Source organism: Lepisosteus platostomus, chromosome 21 (assembly GCF_059453375.1).
Source record: "Lepisosteus platostomus isolate fLepPlt1 chromosome 21, fLepPlt1.hap1, whole genome shotgun sequence".
Lineage (NCBI taxonomy): Eukaryota > Metazoa > Chordata > Actinopteri > Semionotiformes > Lepisosteidae > Lepisosteus > Lepisosteus platostomus.
Window position 1 is genome coordinate 13,311,611 of NC_142631.1, and position 19,620 is coordinate 13,331,230.

The following is a 19,620-nucleotide window of genomic DNA, read 5'->3' on the forward strand; positions in this document are numbered from 1 at the left end:
CCCCAGGTACTTTGCACAGGACACCTGGAGCATCACCTTTGAATTATTCAACAAAGAATTCAGCCCTGTAAACAGAATGAAGACACAAACAAAAATGTCTGTCCTTCTGCTTAATTCACTGTCACAAAAATGCTGCTTCAGCAAGATCCTTATTTTATATGCTTTTGTTTTTTTCTGTATTACTGTCAATCAGAAGAACTTAAATTTGTTCAGCTTGACGGTTTGTGATGAACTAAATATTCTTCAAAATCATGTCACATTCATTCAACGCTTAATGTGTAGTTGCGGAGCTGTAGTATGGCTGTTTGTTTGCTGAGTGACACTGAGTACACCCGGAAGTTGCCTGGATAATGAAATATATCATTCCTTTTAATTGAGTTATAACACCTGCCAGATTGTAAGAGCTGAAAAAGATGGTCAATAGCAGTAGACTCAGCCTGACAAATACTCCATTCACTATGCAGTGTAGCAGGAGATGGAGTATCCCTGCCTATGACTTCATATGCTGACTTGGCATTTTTAGGTCATAATAATTTTCTGATGTACAGTATTACCCAAACCATGTGGTAGTACAACATATAAGAATATTCTCATTACTCTCAGTAAAGGCTTGATAAAGTATATCCTGTTACACACCAAAATGTTTCTCCTGTCAGGTATGATTTTTTAAAAATAATAGTATTAACACTATCATTGTGTTGAGAAACTTTTATGATTAACCCTTCTGTACACCCTGATCCCATAAGGGATTAGTGATCAATTAACCATTAAAAATGAGAACTGTTTGATAGACTGAATGGTCTCCTCTTTCTCAAGCTTTTTTGTCTGCTTATGGTCTGTTATACTACAGGAGTTTTCCTTCAGTTGTCAGCGAATTCTTTTTTCTCCTTTCTACCTAGTTAGCGCTATAAAATAATCTCAGGTTATATCGACAAACATGATTTTTGTCCACATCGATTGAGAATAAACTAATGCAATTTCACGTTACTAACATACTTTTTCAAATGGGATATTTAAAATAATAATAACTTTTGATTTTTGTAATTAGTAATAACCTTTATATAGTACCTATCATTGTACATCAGCACAAGACAAAAACCTATGTAATGAAAGAGACAGGTACGCATAAATTAATACAGTCAATTAGATAGAATTAAGGGCTAGAGTATAAAAATGAGTTTTAAGACTTAAGAGTTTGATGTGCAGACTGACTTGCAAGACATGATATTGCTAGGAGATCATTCCACAGTGTCAGAGCAACAGAACAGAAAGCACAGACTACCTGTGTTCACAGCTCATTATGGGGAATTAAAAGAAGAGTGCAAATTATGGGTGGGTTGAAGTTCATTGAAAGTCAGGAGCTAAACTGTTAAGCTCTTAAAGGTGAACAGCAGTATTAGGAGTCTAGGGTCCAGTTTTGAAGTTTTTCCAAAAACTTTAATAACTAATCTAAGCACATTTCTAGAGTTAATAAGAGTCAATACACATACCTGTAGCTTCTATCTTGACAGAAATCAGATTTAACGTTTTTGTTGAATTGTTTTTAACATAATCTAAGCAGTGTAACCCGCATTTACACTGGTGGATAGTGTTTAATTAGTGTCATGTTTTGAGCAAAAATACATGTAAGTGTCGTCAGCATATAAATGAATGCCGATACATGCAAAGACTGTGACCCAGTTGTAACATATACTGTATACTAAAAAGTACTGGAGCAAGAACAGAACGTTGAAGAGCATTCAATGTGACCAACTTTGTTGAGGAGAAACAGCAACCGATTTGAACAAAGTGTTTTCTGTCATTTAAATAAGGTTTCCATCATGCCAAAGAAGTTCCAGTAATACTATTATTTCTAATTTAAGAAGATTGTACTTGATCAGATGATCAAGTAAGGACCATTTGGATTACAAAACAAATCTAGGAGTCATTAACAGATCGCTAGTTACCCTAACAACAGCTGTTTGTGTACTATAAATTTGACTTTGAGTGGGGAAAAAAAAACTCAGTTTCCAAAAAGGTGAGGTTTTAATTGAAAATGAACAGTTATGTATATATACTACAGTATATTGCGTAAAGTGTACTAATTTTTCCTAATCAAACATGTTATAGACATAACTGTTATCTTAATGCAAAAGCAATCAAATACAAATAGTAGTTCCTTGCAACTATTTAATTTGTATGTGAAACTGTACGTACTATAGCTATATGGACATGTGCACTAGATTTTTCATGTTTATATGATGACAGCTTTAGAATACGGTGATATACATTTAAAAGGCTGTTGGTGGGAATGGTAGTATCTTAATAGTAAATTATTCATATTTATTTCAGATTAAACAAAAATAAAGTGAAGAAAGGACACATGTAAGGCTGTTAGAGTAAAAATATCTAAAGTAAGATAGTAAATCTTGTTGGATTTGCTGGTGATGTAGCAGTTGCATTAATTCTGGATTACAATATTTAGGCTAAATATGGTTCACTGTACTTTGTTTCTATCGCCTCACAGAAGTATAGAATACAGGTTATGAAACCATTAGTTTTCAACCCTAGTTTGTGGTACTTGTTGTAAAGGCACTGGTGATATACCTCAGCAAAACTTGATGTCAGAGACTTCTGACTTCATCTGCAGTTAATTTGTTTTGCAGCATTGTTATGAATTCCTGTGGCTCATTGTAACTGATGTACAGTATGCTATGCTGCAGCTTCAGAGAGTACTCCACAGGTTTTTTAAAAAAAATCTATTTTAATGAAACTAAACTTTGCCATCTACTGTAGAGAGAAATTGCTGTGATATAAGGAAGCATTGCTCAAGGATATTCATCAACATAATAATCTCTTCATTTCAAGAGGCACAGAAGTAGCCTTTGCAACCAGTAAGCAAGTGAGCTTTTTGGTTTTATGAATTGAACAGCTCATATCTTCTGACAGATCATAAATCAGTTTTACAGGGTTTCAAGAACAAATCCCAGAACTCTTTTTATATATATATATATTACTGTGCATTAAGCAAAGTGAATATTCCATTAATGCTCTGTGAAGTACTGTGGACTGTTACTGTCATTTGCAGAAAAAGGCCACCCATGCATTTTTGTAATTTCCCAATACTCACTACAGATTTTTTTTCCTTCTTTTACCTAATTGTACTGTCTTCTTTCTTTCCAGAAGTATTTATTTTAAATGTCTTTTTTAATATAAGTATATCTTCTGATAGTATGTTTTATCTGCAATAATTGAGATTCTAAACAATGACAACATTTTGTCCAGGCAGTTCATCAGAGAAATTGTATTTCACCCCTATGGAGTAAATTTGAAATGTACTATTACCTATATACAAATACAGTGTACCTCTCAATACATACAGTAACTATACACTCTAACACACAAACGCATACCACATGAATTCAGGGCTAAGCTGGAATAGTTGTGAGGAGAGGTAATGTCAAAGACATGTGTAAGGGAGCTGAAAGATGGGATGAGGCAACAGAGCTTAACTGATGTTATACAGTGATTTAATGTAATGGTGGCTACTAAGCTTCATAATACAAACATAGAGTTCCTCCCAGTTTTTAGACACTTAGCCATGCAGAGGACTGATGAAGTCATTCTTTGGTATGTCTTAAACTGAGGTCCTTTCTACTTAGATATTGAATCTCTTCGCATTGTTTCTAAGTGTAGGTTTCTTAACACTGGTGTCTCGGCTAATTCTAATGTGAGGTTGCTCAGTCTTCCCAAACCTAAAATTCCCCTTTAATTCAATTAGTGAAAAAGTTTTTCATTTCTCCACTTGATCTGTAGTGGTGCTGCTGTCCCATCAAAGCAGTTGTAGAGTATGTAACCCGGGTGGGCAATTGCACTGAAGTTTCTCTTTATTATCTGCATGCACAGTTAAAACGACTACTTAAGTAGAGAACATTTGGAAATATGCAACAGCTTTTGAATTTTTATGTCCTTTACAGTATAGTATGTATATGTGCAGAACTGACACAAAAACAGACAACACAAAGAAGTGTGGGATTGAATATGCATAGAGTAGCCTAAAAAAGAAGAGTTTTGTGCTATCATTACAAGATTAAGATGAGAAAGATCGTGTGAGAAACATGATCATAGCTGGACAAAAGAAATACTGAAGACTCCCTGGAAGACAGGATGATGAAATCAAGACATTTTCTGAAACACATTGTGGAAGAACATTGGCAATGGTTATTTATGTTCAGTATTGCTAATATGCAGTCTCACGCCATGCCTGACACCTCCACAGACTAAGTCCAGGAGTGGATTTCAGATTTTTTAGTGGAGAATTGTTGGAGGGTAGCTTCCTGCAAATCAGTTTCATACCAGAAACCAAAATGATATGTATGGAATTTCCTCACCTCAATCCTATTATAAATTTCATGTTTGCTGTTGCTGTTACCACCACATGCAGAGCCAAAGATGACAAATGGGAGTCTGGTAGGAAATATACTGAGGTTTATTAGCCCTGAGGACCAAGGGAGAGGTCTGGGGAGAGATAATAGCTGCCAAAGTGAGCAGCTTCTGAGATGATTACTGGGCAGAACTCCCTTATGATGGATGAGAAAGGCAGTCTGAGAAGACACTTTCGATTTATTTTGGGTTTTAGATTAATGAATATTTTTGTCACTGCTCCCTTTTCAGGTGAGTGCAGCTGTCATGAAGGATACTCCCCTGACCCAGTGCACAAACACCTCTGTGTTCGGAGCGATTGGGGTCGAAACGAAGGGTAAGCACTTGAGGCCTTGTGACCTTTCTGTTAGAAAGAGACACCCATGTCTCTTTTATAAAGTGCCAAGTGAGAGTGAACTGGCATCATAAAAAAAAATCCCAAGGATTGCTTTAGAAAAATGTATAATTGTAATTAATTAATAATAAGATCATCAGTGGATTCATTTATTTTTGATGATGTAGTTCTATAATGTTTTTTGAACAAACAATTCACTCTGGAAGACCTGAATACAGATTATCCCATCCAAAGGCCTAACACACAGTGTAGGTTTGTTTGAACATTCCTCACCCCCTCCTGCCGTACACTGGGTTATTAATAACATACTGTACACCACAAGGCACTGGCCTTGCTCACAGTAGATAAGATATATTCAACTGGTCTAATACACACACCATCTGGAATGCTTCACCGCTTCCCAGGTGTCCTTTTGCATTTGAATGATATTCTTAAATAAATAAGCATCATTCAGCAAACATACTTGTTTACTGAGTACATCTATTTTTTTAACTTAATTAGTTCATGTATTTATCCAGTACAATTTAATGTCAAAATAATGAAGCACCTTGCACAAAACCTCAGTAGCAGTGGACCCTCAATCTTCCAGATAAAAGTCCTATCCAATACTCCACACTACTGTCAGTGTGATGGCACAACTGATCATACAGGTACGTTGTTTCTTGTGGACACCTCAAATCAATATCTTTGAGGAAGTTTCTACTTTGACATGAATTTAAGTTTTGTTTGTAAAGATTTCTTAGGTAATTAGAAATCCATTTTTCTTTCTGTTTAGGAGTGGTTAGGCAGTTAAGTAAGTAAAAAGACACATTCCATCATGTGTCATATGATATGAAAACATATAAAGGTGCAACCATCTGGAATGTTCATCAAAATGTGTATTGGTTGAAAGTGCATTGCAGTATACTATGGTTCTGTACAGGATGCCAAATTCAACACTGCACTGCTTTTAGAAGATCAGTAGGTGCCACTAATGTAGCCTTAGATATTTACTGAAATGGTGGTTTAATGTTTTTTCTTAGTCTAATAAATATTTGTTGAAAATATAGAAACAAATAAACTACACAGCCAAGCTACTATTTTAAAATCGAATGTGGCTATAAAGTTGTTGTTTTTTTCTGTAAAGGTGATTATATGTCATGAATGGAGATTGGATCGTACTTTAGTTTTATAATATGCCTGGTTTCACAGAAATTCTCAGAATAACAATGATTTTTATGGTGTGACTATAAAATAATAAAAAAAATGAAATTGTTAAATTGTTAATTTACTCTGCAGTGAATCCTTAAAGGATTTGAGCTGCATGTGGTTGTCAGATAACTTGGTAAAGTATTAAATCTTTATTAACTATAGTATTAGCATGATTCTTGAAGAAATGTCTTCCTCTAAATGCCATTAGTTACACCTCTGTTTTGCAAGTGATCATTAAAATTATGGAAAAAACATTTCAAGCGCTGCATACTGAACCTCTACAGCAATTTGCAATTAACAATTAAATAATTAACAATTTAAATATATTGATATATAGTACAGTAGTATAGCTAAAATGTGGCTTTCAGTACATGACAAAATCATTCAAATCACTACTCAAAAACAATCTGGCCTCTTTTTCTTTTTTACACATTTATTTGCTTTTAAATATTATATGTTTTTAAAGACACAATGCATATTTTTATCATTACAATTTAAAGTAAAATTGGTTCTGATTTAGTTTTCTAATTTTTATACAAAATTTCTAATATTTGTGTATACTGTATGTAATTAAAACAATGATTGTGTTAGAGTTATACAGTAGCATCCCATTTATAACTGTGATACCAACATAGTAACAACATCCTCTCTCAACAATGTAATCATTGTAGATAATAAAATTGTTTGTCTGTTACAGTATAATTCGCATACTATGTATGATTACATACGTTTACAGTATGGTTAGCGCATTGAATCCTTTCACTTTGTTACATATTCGTTGTAGTATGCTATTATGCTCTTTCTGTTGACAGGTTCAAGTGATGCATCTTCCAAGTAACCTATACTCCTTGTGTGTTGCAGTCCCTGGCCGTATACAACCCTAGAGCGAGGTTATGACCTTGTGACAGGAGAGCAGGCGCCAGAGAAGATATTCAGGTGTGTTAGTGGGAAGTGAATATACTATATATATACATTTTTTACTCTTTTGAATGTCAGGACTTTCTTCCTGCCCTATATAAATATAGTGTACATTTTACTCAGCACACAATTTTCTGAAGACATACAAGTAAATAGCCAAAAGTGATTTACAGGTGAAGACTTCAGGATCTCTTATTGGGAGGATCATGACAGCTTCTAGCTCTCTCTTTGACAGTGACATACTTTTTGACATGTCATGTTCATGTGGACAAAGCACTTCACACATATGAGGGGACCCACTTCAGCCATTAAAGTGCAGCATTGATTTTTCTCTGTAACATGCAGTGACATTTAACATCTTTGATCCATAAAGGTAATCAGTTTGAGCATTCAGTGTTTGCTTAAAATATTCACTTAAAAATATGTGGACATAATTTGTAATTCAATAAAATAGAACATCACTGGATACTTTTGCAAGGTACTGCAACAATGTAGTGCAAAACAAAGTTCAATCATGTTTATGATTTATGAAAGTATTCGAAGTATGTACATTATTGAGTTATATAAAATAAAATTAACAAAGGAGAGGGCAGCTCACAGTACCAATGCTGTATAAGTACTGATCTTGTGCGTATCACATTTCATACTAATGTTAACTATGTAATTCTGAAGGTTCAATGATTTCCTGTTTTTTTTCCTTATTAGTTCGTTTTTCATTCAGTATCTTACACTTTAGGTCATATTATTATATTTACCAAAAAACATGCTGTTCTATTCTTAGCTCAATTCTTTTATGGTAAAGACAAAGCTTGAATTATAGAACCAATTCATTAAAAAAATATCTGCACACAATCAAGACAGTTAAAGGTTTGGTTCACAATGCAGTTACACGTATTCATCTTTACTTCATGGCATTACAAATTACCACTTTTAGTGTACTATAAAGTTAATCTAACCTAATGACAGCATTCTGTCCGCAAGCTAACTCTGCCTTGTACTGTATCTATTTGATTGGTACAAGAGTCCATTTTTGTTTCTTTTCTTTTGTTCCAGGCCCTAGTTTTGGTTCTGAGACAGTATAGCTTCTAGGGGGATTTCAAAACTCTTACCGAGCTTGCCACAAATTGGCACGTCTTTGTCTTTTTTATTTAAATCCTGAATGGTTTGATAAACTATCAACATTTAACATGCTATTCAATCTATCAGCATAACTCAGTGCTATATTCTGTTTTTAGGTCTTTATTTAAAGATTTGTTATTTTTTGAGACAGGTTAATGTACTTAACTGCTTTTTCTCCATGGAAAAAGGTGACAGATTTATAACCAGGCAATTACTGTACTACACAACCTAGTAATGTATACAAAAGAAATTTATGGAAACACGAAAAGCACTTGGATGAAGTTACAGTGTGAAGGTAAATTATGAAGAGCAATAGGAAAGCATATGAGGAGTATACTTTCAGTTGTACAGAAATTCTTAGCACTGGAACATTCACAAAATTACATACATTTTACTGCAGTAACTACATGCTTGAAGATGTCTGTACATTCTGTAAACATTTTTTGCAATTGCATTTGATGGACAATTTGAAGTTTTCATGTAGGAAAAAAAAACAGGTCTTTACTCGAGCAATCAGGGAACAGTTCCTTGCTCATCCATCATGAATACAGAGCCTCTAACAGCTATCTATTCCTATTAATTTCTTAAGCATATTAAATATATTAAAAAAAAAACTCTGCCAACACCTTAATATTGCACATAGTGAAGGCGTAAGGTTTAGATTCGAAAATATGTGTGCCTACTTTCTAAGCTTTGTTTAATGCAGATAAAGTGTGATGTTTGTACTGTGTATCATGTAGAAAAAAGATACATGTACTTTGCATAGTAAGTAAGAGTACATTTTTACCATAGTACTACCAGTTTATATATTGTATAACTGATAAGTCATGGGCACTATAGCATAACTGTTTTAGTATGGAGATGTTTAGGGAAATATTTTTTCACTCTACATATTACTAAAAGATTTGTAAGGAATTTGTAAGGAAAATCAAACATATAAACATTTGCATTCTCATTATTTTATAGTGATTTAAGTACATTAACATTTTGAATACAGTGCCCAGATGGGTTTTTCAGACTTTTTCACATTTCTGATTAGATAGGTCAGATGAAGATGCTGCACTGTGTATAGTAGATAAATCTGTCCAATTGCTCATTTCTCTCTAATGCAACAGCCAAATGTTGTGAAACATCAAGGTTATTGTCCTTATGATCCTGACGTATTGCCTCATATATCTGTTAAGGATTGGCTTTCTCTGCAAAAAAATGAATTCCTCTGTTCCTTTTCTATCTTTGAGCAAAATGGCAAAATGTTAATCTTTACATCTGTAGTGGGTATTCACAAGAATCACACACCACCCACCTAGTGCAGAAGGTGTTTTGTGAGCCTCTAGTAATAAACTGAAGGTTAGTTGCCCTTGCTTCACAAGGTCCTAGCAGATCAAGGCCAGACATCTCCTCAGAATGTAACCTGAGCTGTTTCTGTTCACCATGTGATGCACTCCCATGTGGATCTTCAGTAATCCTGATGTTGAGGCACATACAGTACAATATTACTCCCATTAATGTATTTAACATTTGTGTAGTTCTACATACCACACAAGATCCCCATCAATACCTAGAACAATTTTATAGATATCCAATCATATCTAATATAGAGTACAATATTACTAGTAGTAATAATAACATAGGAAGCTGCTAAGAAGGAAATGATTATCTCAAAGATATTAAAATTATTTAAAAAAAAGCACTGACAATTCTTTATCCATATTACCCCACACACACTTATAGGGGAATAGTCGTGACATTTATAGGCAGGTGTTTTCTTTGCTCCCTGTACTGTGAAGTAACATTACAATGAATAATAGACAAAGCATGGCAGGAATGATAACAAAACAAAGATTTATTTACAGATACAAATACACACATGTTTGTTATTTGCAAGAAATGTAAGTACCTAGGCCCTGCATTATATAGAACCTGGAAACCTCATCCCTGATAGTAATCCTTAGAATGGATCCTAAACAAAGCTTTTTCCCTACTGTAAATAGTGCATTAGCATGCAGCTCAGTTATTTATTTAGCCTGGTAGATACCACAAATAAAGAATATTTTCACAACTGTAACGCAAATGTCTCTTACCTAAATCATAAAATTGGTCTCTTCTGGGCACAAATTACCAGGCTTGTCTGTTAGTCTGACTTCCTCTTCTTCTTCCTCTTCCATCCATTTTTAACTGCCTCTTTCTATTCAGGGACACAGGGAAGCCTGAGCCTACCTTGGCAAGCAAACGCGCAAGGCAGGCTACACCAAAAATGAGACATAATGATAGAAACATCTCTAACTTGGGGCTCAAAGATTATGAGTCTCATGCTTTATGGACTGACCTAGTCAGATATCACTTAATACACAACCATAATATTTTATACTGAGCTGGCGTCTTTAAGGCCGAAGCAATGCAAAGCACTTGAAAGGACTTCATTTAATACGTGTAATAAAAATAGAAAACATGCACATGATTGCAAATCAAGCAAAACTACAAGATGAAAAATAATTCAGTAAGATAATGCCACATTTTATTTTTAATGTGTTTTCAAATTATTTAGAAAATTCCAACTGAGGGTGAATCTCTGGTGAAAGGGGTTAAAGAGTTCCAACATCGGGGGATGCTGTAACAAATAGCAGCTTTTTGCTTCCTTTCATCTGCAGTCCATTCCAGGAATACACAACTTAAACCAGAATTAAGACTTTTTAATGTATGCACGGGCTGATAAAAAGTAGACAGACATTTCAGTTATAGAGTTGGAACCTATACCATTCAGTGCTTTAAATGCGACAGAGTTTTAGAATTTCAGAATTATATACTGGCAGGCAATGCAGTGATACCCACACAGGAGTGAAAATCCCCTTTGGTCTTTTTTGTTAACATTCTAACATTTCCATTCTGCTTTAAGTTCTTTTACAAACATTTCTTTTGGAGAAAAAATATTGGTGCATTTAAAGTGTGACAGAGCTAGACACCAGTCCTCTAGTGGTTATTACACAGAATCCAATGAGCTCCTTAACTCCTGTGGAAAGTATAAACCTAATGTAATACTCCATTCTCCACAGGACACTTGTGTATTTCATTATAACGGCCCTGTCAGTAATGGGGTTTATCTCATTTGAATTCAACCAAAATTATCTCTAACACACACACACTACTGTGTAATTTTGAAATAAAGCAAGACCAATAATATATTCTCCCCAGTCTTATACTAACGCTGTCTAAATTTCTAATTGGAAAATATATTTTTTTGGGCTATATATAAAAATTAATACTCTTAGGATTTCTTTCAAGATTATTTTTTTCTAATCCAAACATGCTTATTGTGTTTAGGTATGATTGTAAAACTGGGTATACAGCAAGGAAAAACTCATATTGGACACAGAAATGAAAATGATTTTTAATTTTCTATGTATTGTTCACGGTACTGTATCAGTGCATTAAGTACAAGGTTATTACAAAGTTAAATTATGCATCAATTTCCTTGAAACTCAGTGCATTTTAAAAATCTATTAATAAGCAGATTTAAATAGAGTACTTACAGTTTTTAGTGAAAGCATTTTTTTGTAACAGCTATACAGTATTTGAACAGCTTTTATAACTTGATGTTAACTATAATGTCAGCAGTGTCAATTATTAAAAGTAATAATAGGAAAAACAGGAAATACTATAAAATGGTAGCTGTAAAAATGTTCACTCTAAGAAAGCCCCAGCAAATCAAGGAAAAAAGGAAGAGGGAGCAAAGCATTTTACAACTGACTTCTGGGCTCTGTGCTTTAGCTTGGTGACCTTATTACTTATTTGTTTGCTCATATAGCTTTGAAATATTTATGGACATCAATGTCTTCACAGCAAGTTTTCATTATTATGCTGTAGTTTGTTATTGTTCCCTTTTCCTTCTAAGTGACTATTTTCATTATATTTTATATAATATATAATGTATATGTATATTGTACTAAAGTCATGTGCTTTAAACAGTCAGTAACTAAACCTGGCAGTGCCAACTTTTCAGAGAACAAACAAAACAGCATATAGATGCAGTTTAAATACTCTTAGTCAACATTTTCTTTTTATTCTTCACAACTTCTCATTTATTATTCAAATGCTGTTCCATTTTTTTGTTATGGTAATATTTGCTAATGTAAAATATGTCATATCCTAAAATTTGCAAAACTAGAAGTTTGACCTTCTCATTTTAAGGTCCAACACTGTGGGAAAATGTTCTTACTGTACTGTACTTAGTGTAACTTCCAAGTATACATTTTTTTACTATTCAAAAGTATTTTTATCTTCTGTCTGTACAGTTATGAGAACATAAAAGAATTCTGCTTTAAACAAAGTGTCATTCTACATTCTGCAGAGCAAAATGTCCTTGAGCTGTTTTCATTTGTAGGGAACTGATAATTTCAGACTTATTTATTTGCATAATATGATTTTTGGACTAGTTAAGATGTTCATAGTTTCAAACAATGTGCACAACTCTCATATGGCATTTTAGAGTTATTTATTTTTTACCTTCATAAAGAACAAGTAAAAAGAAAACAAAGTTATACAATTTATAATAATTGTAAAATAGAAAAATAATCAAAGACCCCACATTCCATTAATATTCCATAATATTTTTTCTAGAGAGCTCTAAGGACATTTACAAAACTGGAATTGCTTAAACTTCTAGTTATTTAAATTGTTGATATTCAATTATAATAGTTATTTTGAAAGAATACTTTGGAAACAATAATTCAGACATGCGTTTATTAAGAGTGTATTATGTTGTTGAGTCAAGTTACTTATAAAAGCATTCCCATAATACATTGGAAGACCTTGTGCTTCCAGTCACTATGAGTTGTCCTGTTATAATTTGGTCCCTTATAAATTATTGTCCGTTTCATGTGAACTGACATCTTTTAGAAAATAAACTCTATAAATGAGACTCTGATGCCTATTTATGATGAGACACCTGTAACTGTACGTAGTTATTTATACCCTGTACATCTTTCCAATCCCAGTGTACTTTGTGTGCTCTTTCAGGTCAACATATAGCCTTGGCCAAGGCTTGTGGCTTCCTGTCAGTAAGAGCTTTGTAGTTCCTCCAGTGGAGCTCTCTATCAACCCCCTGGCCAGCTGTAAGACTGATGTGCTAGTGACAGAGGATCCAGGTGATGTAAGGTGAGTCTGCAGCACTCCTAATTGTTTTACAGTTGTTCTGTGGGAAGTTCTAATCCCAAATTGTCGATAAATACATATAAATGTATTTATTGAGTAGATTACTGTTTACAGTACACTTTAGTCAAACAATCACTTCCTATCATGTCATCTGATTGTGTCTTCTTTTAAATCCCCATATTATTAACAAGTAACAGCTGTTAGCAGTTTGGATGTTGGGCTTTAATTAAAGGCACAGTAATTTTCCTGCTGGTTCTGCTCACTTTTACGTAGAAATATTGCTCCACAGGCCTCAGACCAAGACGTTTTGTTGATTTTGAGATACAGAAATGTTTCATAGTTTCGAAGTTTATACCAAACAGGGCAAGCACCTAGTTACTTAGTGTCTCTATTTTTTTAGATAATGTTTCTGTCTTTTCTTTGTCTACACCTAAAACAAGTTGTTCTTCGCAAGTGAAGATTTATTTAAAATGAAAATCTAATTTTCTCTTAATGTGTATTGAGAAATATCCTGAGCTTAACAGATGCACAAAGCAGCCGTTATGCAGCATATGTAATCTTAAATGTCTGTTTCTATACATTCGCATTGCCTGACTGAATACATGGATTCAACAGTGATTTTTTGTGGTGGAATTATGACATGGCAGAGAAAATGACTCTTGAATCTACAGCCGCTGTAAAAAATGACTGATTTATTATCCACGATTTTAGCAGTTTTTGCTTTCTGTTCGGTTTAAGCCTGGCTTTTGAGTTTTACATTTAGCTGATATTGCCCTTAACAGTCTTTTTTTCTCCATTGATATAGAGAAGCCGTTATATATGATTGCTTTGCCCAGCACTGATTTCTATATTAATTTACTTATATGTGCCCTTGGAAGACTACAGAATTTTAGTGCTTGGTCTGAAAATGAGATTTTATAAACCAGAGATTCACATCTTTTTGGACAGTGGACCAGTCAGGTCAAATTATGAGAATAGTATGCAGACATCCCAGGTCCTCATGATTGATTGAACTCAGCCATGTAGTATATACCAACCAATACTACCTGTACTAGGAAAAATATAATTTACAGTAAGTAATGAGATTGGTGATGTTGTTTTGCAGACATCAGATTCTCGACATTATGTTCCATCAATGACCGTCTCAACTCAATTGGACATCTGGCTCATCATGAAGTTTACACTAATATTTAGTTTTCAGTGTGACAAGCACTAAACAAGCATTAGAAACTTTACTGCCTTGTCCGACAATGCTGGCTAATCAGAAGCAATTTAAAGCCAGACTTCGCTGTAATATTGATGGAAAAGCATGGCTTTAAAGCACTGTCACAGGATTGTTTTGCATGACTTCTTTGCTTTGTTGAATTCGGGCTTGAGAGGATGTCATCATTGGGGCTCGCAAATGAATTTCATATCCAGTTAAATTTGTGTTGGGTACTTACTGTACAGTATGTTGGGATTTTTTTTTTAATTGTGGAGGTGCTCTCTGATGCTATGGTTCACACTACTTGGAGTCTCTTTTGTGACCAAATCTCTACTTTTTTGATAATACGGTAGCTTCTGTTTTTCTTTTTCCTGCAGGTGAAAGAATTTTCCTGATGTTAGAAAGTAGTTTATGGTGATCTAGGCCAATCTCGTCATATAGAGCTGCAAAGGTTTCCAAATTCAGAGGATGGAACTTGACATAATTGATAGTTTTAAGTATTCCCAGTTTTAGGTCTTCACTACAGTTTGTTCTCCACCCTCTTCCCTTACTGTTGTTGTGCTGGGTTTCGTCTATTGATGCCTCACGATCGTTTTAGATTCTCGGACTTTTTTCTCTTCAACATGCCAGTTAAAAGTCTCTGGTCCAGTTAGGGATTCAAAAAGAGTGTTCCAAGCACGTCATGGCGAAACCCAAGAGCATTCCTTCACACAGGCACCACATAAAAGCTTCCAACTATTTAATTTTAGAAAATGATATATTACACAAGGATGTTTGTCTGCAAATTACAATGTGAATAGAAATGTAATATTGTTCCGTGCCATTATTGATAAATTTGATATATGGACGAGATACACATGATTATATTATGCTTACATTATGATGTTCATTATTACTATTTTTATCTCTGTGGATTATCGCCATTACCCTTCTAGCCACCAGTGGTCTGGATACCACAGGTTGGAAACCACTGCAGTAGACTCCTGTCCTGGCTTTCTTGCATATATTGTCATTACGTTTGAGAATGTTATTACAATTCTGCCATCAAAATGAAAGGTGTCAGCGGGTTTTGCTCTGCCCAGCCTTCAAAAATCGTCTTCTCATGCAGTGTAGAACAGACTCTTCTTCCCAAATAGAGTTCTTCTTGGTATGTAGTTCTATTATGTAATGCTTTTCCGAAAGCCATTTGAGACTAAAAGACTGACTTCAGTATTTAGATTATGTTTAATCTTCACAAATTGACTTTTCTAAGTTTTAAATTTGTTTAAAAATGTTTAAGTGGCATACCTTTAAAAACCATTTTTTTTTAATTTTCTTTTAATGGTATATAGAAATTTTTGTCATACAGCAATACTGGGCAGTTTTATAAAAGATGTAATGTGAAAGGTGTTAAAGTGGCCACAACAAATTATTTTACCGAAAGCTATTTATTTCTTTTCAGGAGTTATTAACAGTTTGATTAGATTTGTTGACAAAATGTAACACATTATGATGAATTGTTGAGAAAGAACTAAGGAGATGCTACACGTTATAGAGCTTGTAGATGTTTTTTTTTCAAATGAATACAGACCTTATAGAATCTTGTAAGCTTTATTTACAGGCTTTGAAATACAAAATCAATTTGAAGTTTCGATATTTGACTTATGAAAACAAGATCATTAAAATGCCTAAAAGTAGTTAATATACAGACCTAATGCTCCTAACAATTATGTTTGCAAAGGAGTGTGGGTGGCAATACTCCAAATTTAAATGCAACAAGAGCCCAGTACATCAACAAAATCATTTAACACTATACTACAGTAAACTACATACTACATGTAGACTATCTCTCTTGATTTAATCCTTTGCACTTTTCATGATGTTCCATACAGATGGCGACTTTTATTATTACTCCCTTCCCATTTTCCTTCATTTGCAAAACATGGAATTATAGACAATCCCAGGAAAATTTGAATATATAACAATTCCATCTTTATTTCACATAACATAAGTCTTGAGTTAAGAAAATTACTAAACTAAGCCGTTAAATACTGTAGGTTGTGTTAGATAACCACAGAATATAGACCAAAAAATATGTTTTGAATAAAGTGTCCTCTATACTGCGAATAAGCTGCTAATCATAGAGAGCTGTTTAACTGACTAAATAAAAAGTATTGTGTTGTGGTCAGAAAGGCTGTCACAAATAATACCACAGTTTCATGGAGCAGTAGTAACATCAGAAATACATTTAAATGTCTCATGGTTTAATTAAATTTCAAACATGTTCATAATTATTTTGCTTGAGTAGCTTTCTACTGGTTCAGGATTTACTTGTGAATTAAGATTTTTAAGATTTCAGTGTGCAAAGACAAAAACAGTGAAATATTTTTGCATTCATTAAAATCTCCTAGCTAGACATATGAACCCGTAATGAATAGCACAAGAATTTCACACTGTGTTAGTCCCACTGACAGGCTTGAATGTGAATGTGTTGTTTCATGATGATAATTTCAGTGAAATAGGCCATGCTTCTTATTTTGCCATGACAAGTTGAGTATCTACATTATATGAACCTCATTTTTCATGACCTTCCTCCTGTGGGACCTACACTGTGGCCATTCCAGAAACACAATGCAATCACTTGTTCATGCAAGCATGAGCAATATCAGGGTTACAAGAAATTCAATGACCTCAAAATAATTATTTTCTGGAACAATGGAGGACACAACTTATTACATGTCTTAATTAGAAAGATTGATGCATCGGCTGGCATGAGTCAGGGTGAAGGAAACTGGATTATTCTCAAAATGTGCTAATTTCCTACAGTTTTTCAAAGGCTTACTGTAGATGGATGTATTATGCAGAGGTATACGTACATGCAGATTTCTTTTCACTGATCTGATACACTGTATTTATTTTTAAAAAACATTGAAAAGTGATGAACAACATATGGGTATTTTCTTCAAGTTCCATTAATCCTTTTTGATTTGATACAGTTACTTTCTTATGACAGGAAACCAATATTCTGTTTATCCAAACTGGTCAAGGAAAGGCATTAACACATCTGATGACATATTAAACAACAATGGTCACTATGATTTTAGGATCTCAAAGGTAACTAGCCCCTTTCTAATTCTTCTTATTTCACGTATCTAGGGTTTAGGACAGCCACGTACATCCTAAACCCTAGATACTGTACATGACACCACTGTATATGGTGTAGCTGATTGGATTGGTTCTAGAGTTTCACTAGAGTTACAAACAGTTTATAAGACCGTAGGTGTGAGAGAAATCTGGAATTGCGAACTGTGGACCTTGGGATTTAACTGATTGCAAACTCAATTTTACATTGTATTGATATCCTAATCCCTGTTTCAATTCTACCTAATGATGAGACACTATACATTTTTAATGCAATGCAATATAAAACTTCAATTTGAGAATAACAACTACTGAGAAAAGTATCCTTAAACTGTGGAATGAACCCATTATGAACATATTACATTGCTGGCTAATTGTGTTTAGGGATATAGTTCATCTTGAGCAGTCAACTAACAGTTTAAATAGTACAGATTCATGAACATTAGAAGCATAGGGTGAGGTCTCTGCTTTCTTGGGCTTAAGTGTCTGTTAGAATGAAGTATTGGCATTGTTATGTGAGCTCTTTATACTGTATGAAGTTCCTTGTGATGATGCCATTTTTATGTTTATTTTTTTCTTCTTTTCTTTCAAAAAAGAAAATGCTGATCACAAAGAGGGGGAAAGGAAGAGCCAAGGCAATGTGTTGGCATTCTGGGTACAGAACATATTATCTCCGTCTCAGCATGTTGTTATCCGTATCTGCCAGGGCTCACTGTCTCATAGTCTAGTGATATGCATGGAAGATCAGCATAATTCTATGGCTCTTCAGAACTGAAGTGTTATTGAAGGTGTTTGGAACACATTAAATGAAACTGCTCATGCTGCAGAAGGGTGGGACTGCTAAAGTCAGCGCTTATCTAAATTTAGCTTCCGATCTGAAGCAGATAAGTGGACCTGTTTTACCAAAGATTCCGGTGACCTAGAATAGAGTGAGCACAAGTGGTTTGTTCTGCTTTTTTTTTTTTTGAAGAACACTCATACTAGACAGAGCACATAATGGGCCGTGAATAGTATATATGCAGAAGCTAACTCACTCGACACAGTGTGATGGATCTTCCCACTCCACAGATAACTACAATTCATTTATTACGAACACACAAGTGGAGTTTATTAAACTGTACATTCGAAAGTGTTTCAAAATGTCATTTTTCTTTCCACTGCTGAACAGCCACCTTCTTTCTGTTCCAACATTGTAAACAAGGTGAAGCTAGGTCTTAGGGAAGTGGGGTTAACATACAGTATTTAATGTTGTGAAACTTAGTATTAATTGAATAGTTTTAAAGGTATCACTTAAAGAGGAAGTGACCACTATAAATGAATAACTAAGGGTCATTCTTGATCAAACTTGTTACTTCTAATTAACTCTTGTAACTAACAAATGTTTGTTACGTCTAATTAGTTCAGAGTTCTGTGCATTTACAGTAATACAAATGCAAATAAACATCATTTAAGGTTACCACTCTGCTTTATTTAGTGAATATCTTGTGGTTACAGTTATTGTAAACACAGATATTCTGACTGGAAGAATGGAAGAAAAGCAGTCGTGGACGAACTGTAGTCAATTTGCCACATGGTACCAATGAGACACCCCAAAGGGTGCTATGGTGGCATTCATACAGTATAACTGTTTGCGAAATGGCAAAGTTTTCAGATCATTCAGTTACTGTAAAAGCGTGTGGCAAATGGGTTAGTGTTCTGGCCTTAGGTAATTTAAGGTCATGTGTTCAAATTCCATGTGGGTTAAAGGTTTGATTGTTTCAGTAAAAGACAGATTTTTTATTGTATTTTAAAAATGCAATTGTAAGTCAGTTTGGATAAAATTCATTCAAATAACGTTTGAATGGCTGCTGTTAAAGCTTGATAAAATTTCCATTACATGCTTTTAATTGGCCTTTTTGGAGTGGCTAGTGATCACACGTGTAGTTCTCAATTTACGTATCTTAGGTGCTTAATAATAATAATAATAATAATAATAATAATAATAATAATAATTGCTTACACTTATATAGCGCTTTTCTGGACACTCCACTCAAAGCGCTTTACAGGTAATGGGGATCCCCTCCACCACCACCAATGTGCAGCATCCACCTGGTTCTGAAGACCTAGTGGTGAACAATGAACTGAAACATTATTTTCCATTCAACAATGAATACTTCACCTCGGT

The 19,620-nt window shown here is 34.2% G+C and overlaps 1 protein-coding gene across 2 annotated transcripts in view; it reads left to right on the forward strand.

The window, feature by feature from the left end:
* astn2 (astrotactin 2) overlaps window positions 1-19,620 on the forward strand; it is a 649,131-nt gene that overhangs the window by 325,294 nt on the left and 304,217 nt on the right. For both annotated transcript variants that reach the window (XM_088614565.1, XM_088614566.1), the window contains 3 exons: window positions 4,654-4,738; window positions 6,809-6,883; window positions 12,998-13,135. In XM_088614565.1, the coding sequence (XP_088470691.1) occupies window positions 4,654-4,738; window positions 6,809-6,883; window positions 12,998-13,135 (298 nt within the window). The remainder of the gene's footprint in view (window positions 1-4,653; window positions 4,739-6,808; window positions 6,884-12,997; window positions 13,136-19,620) is intronic.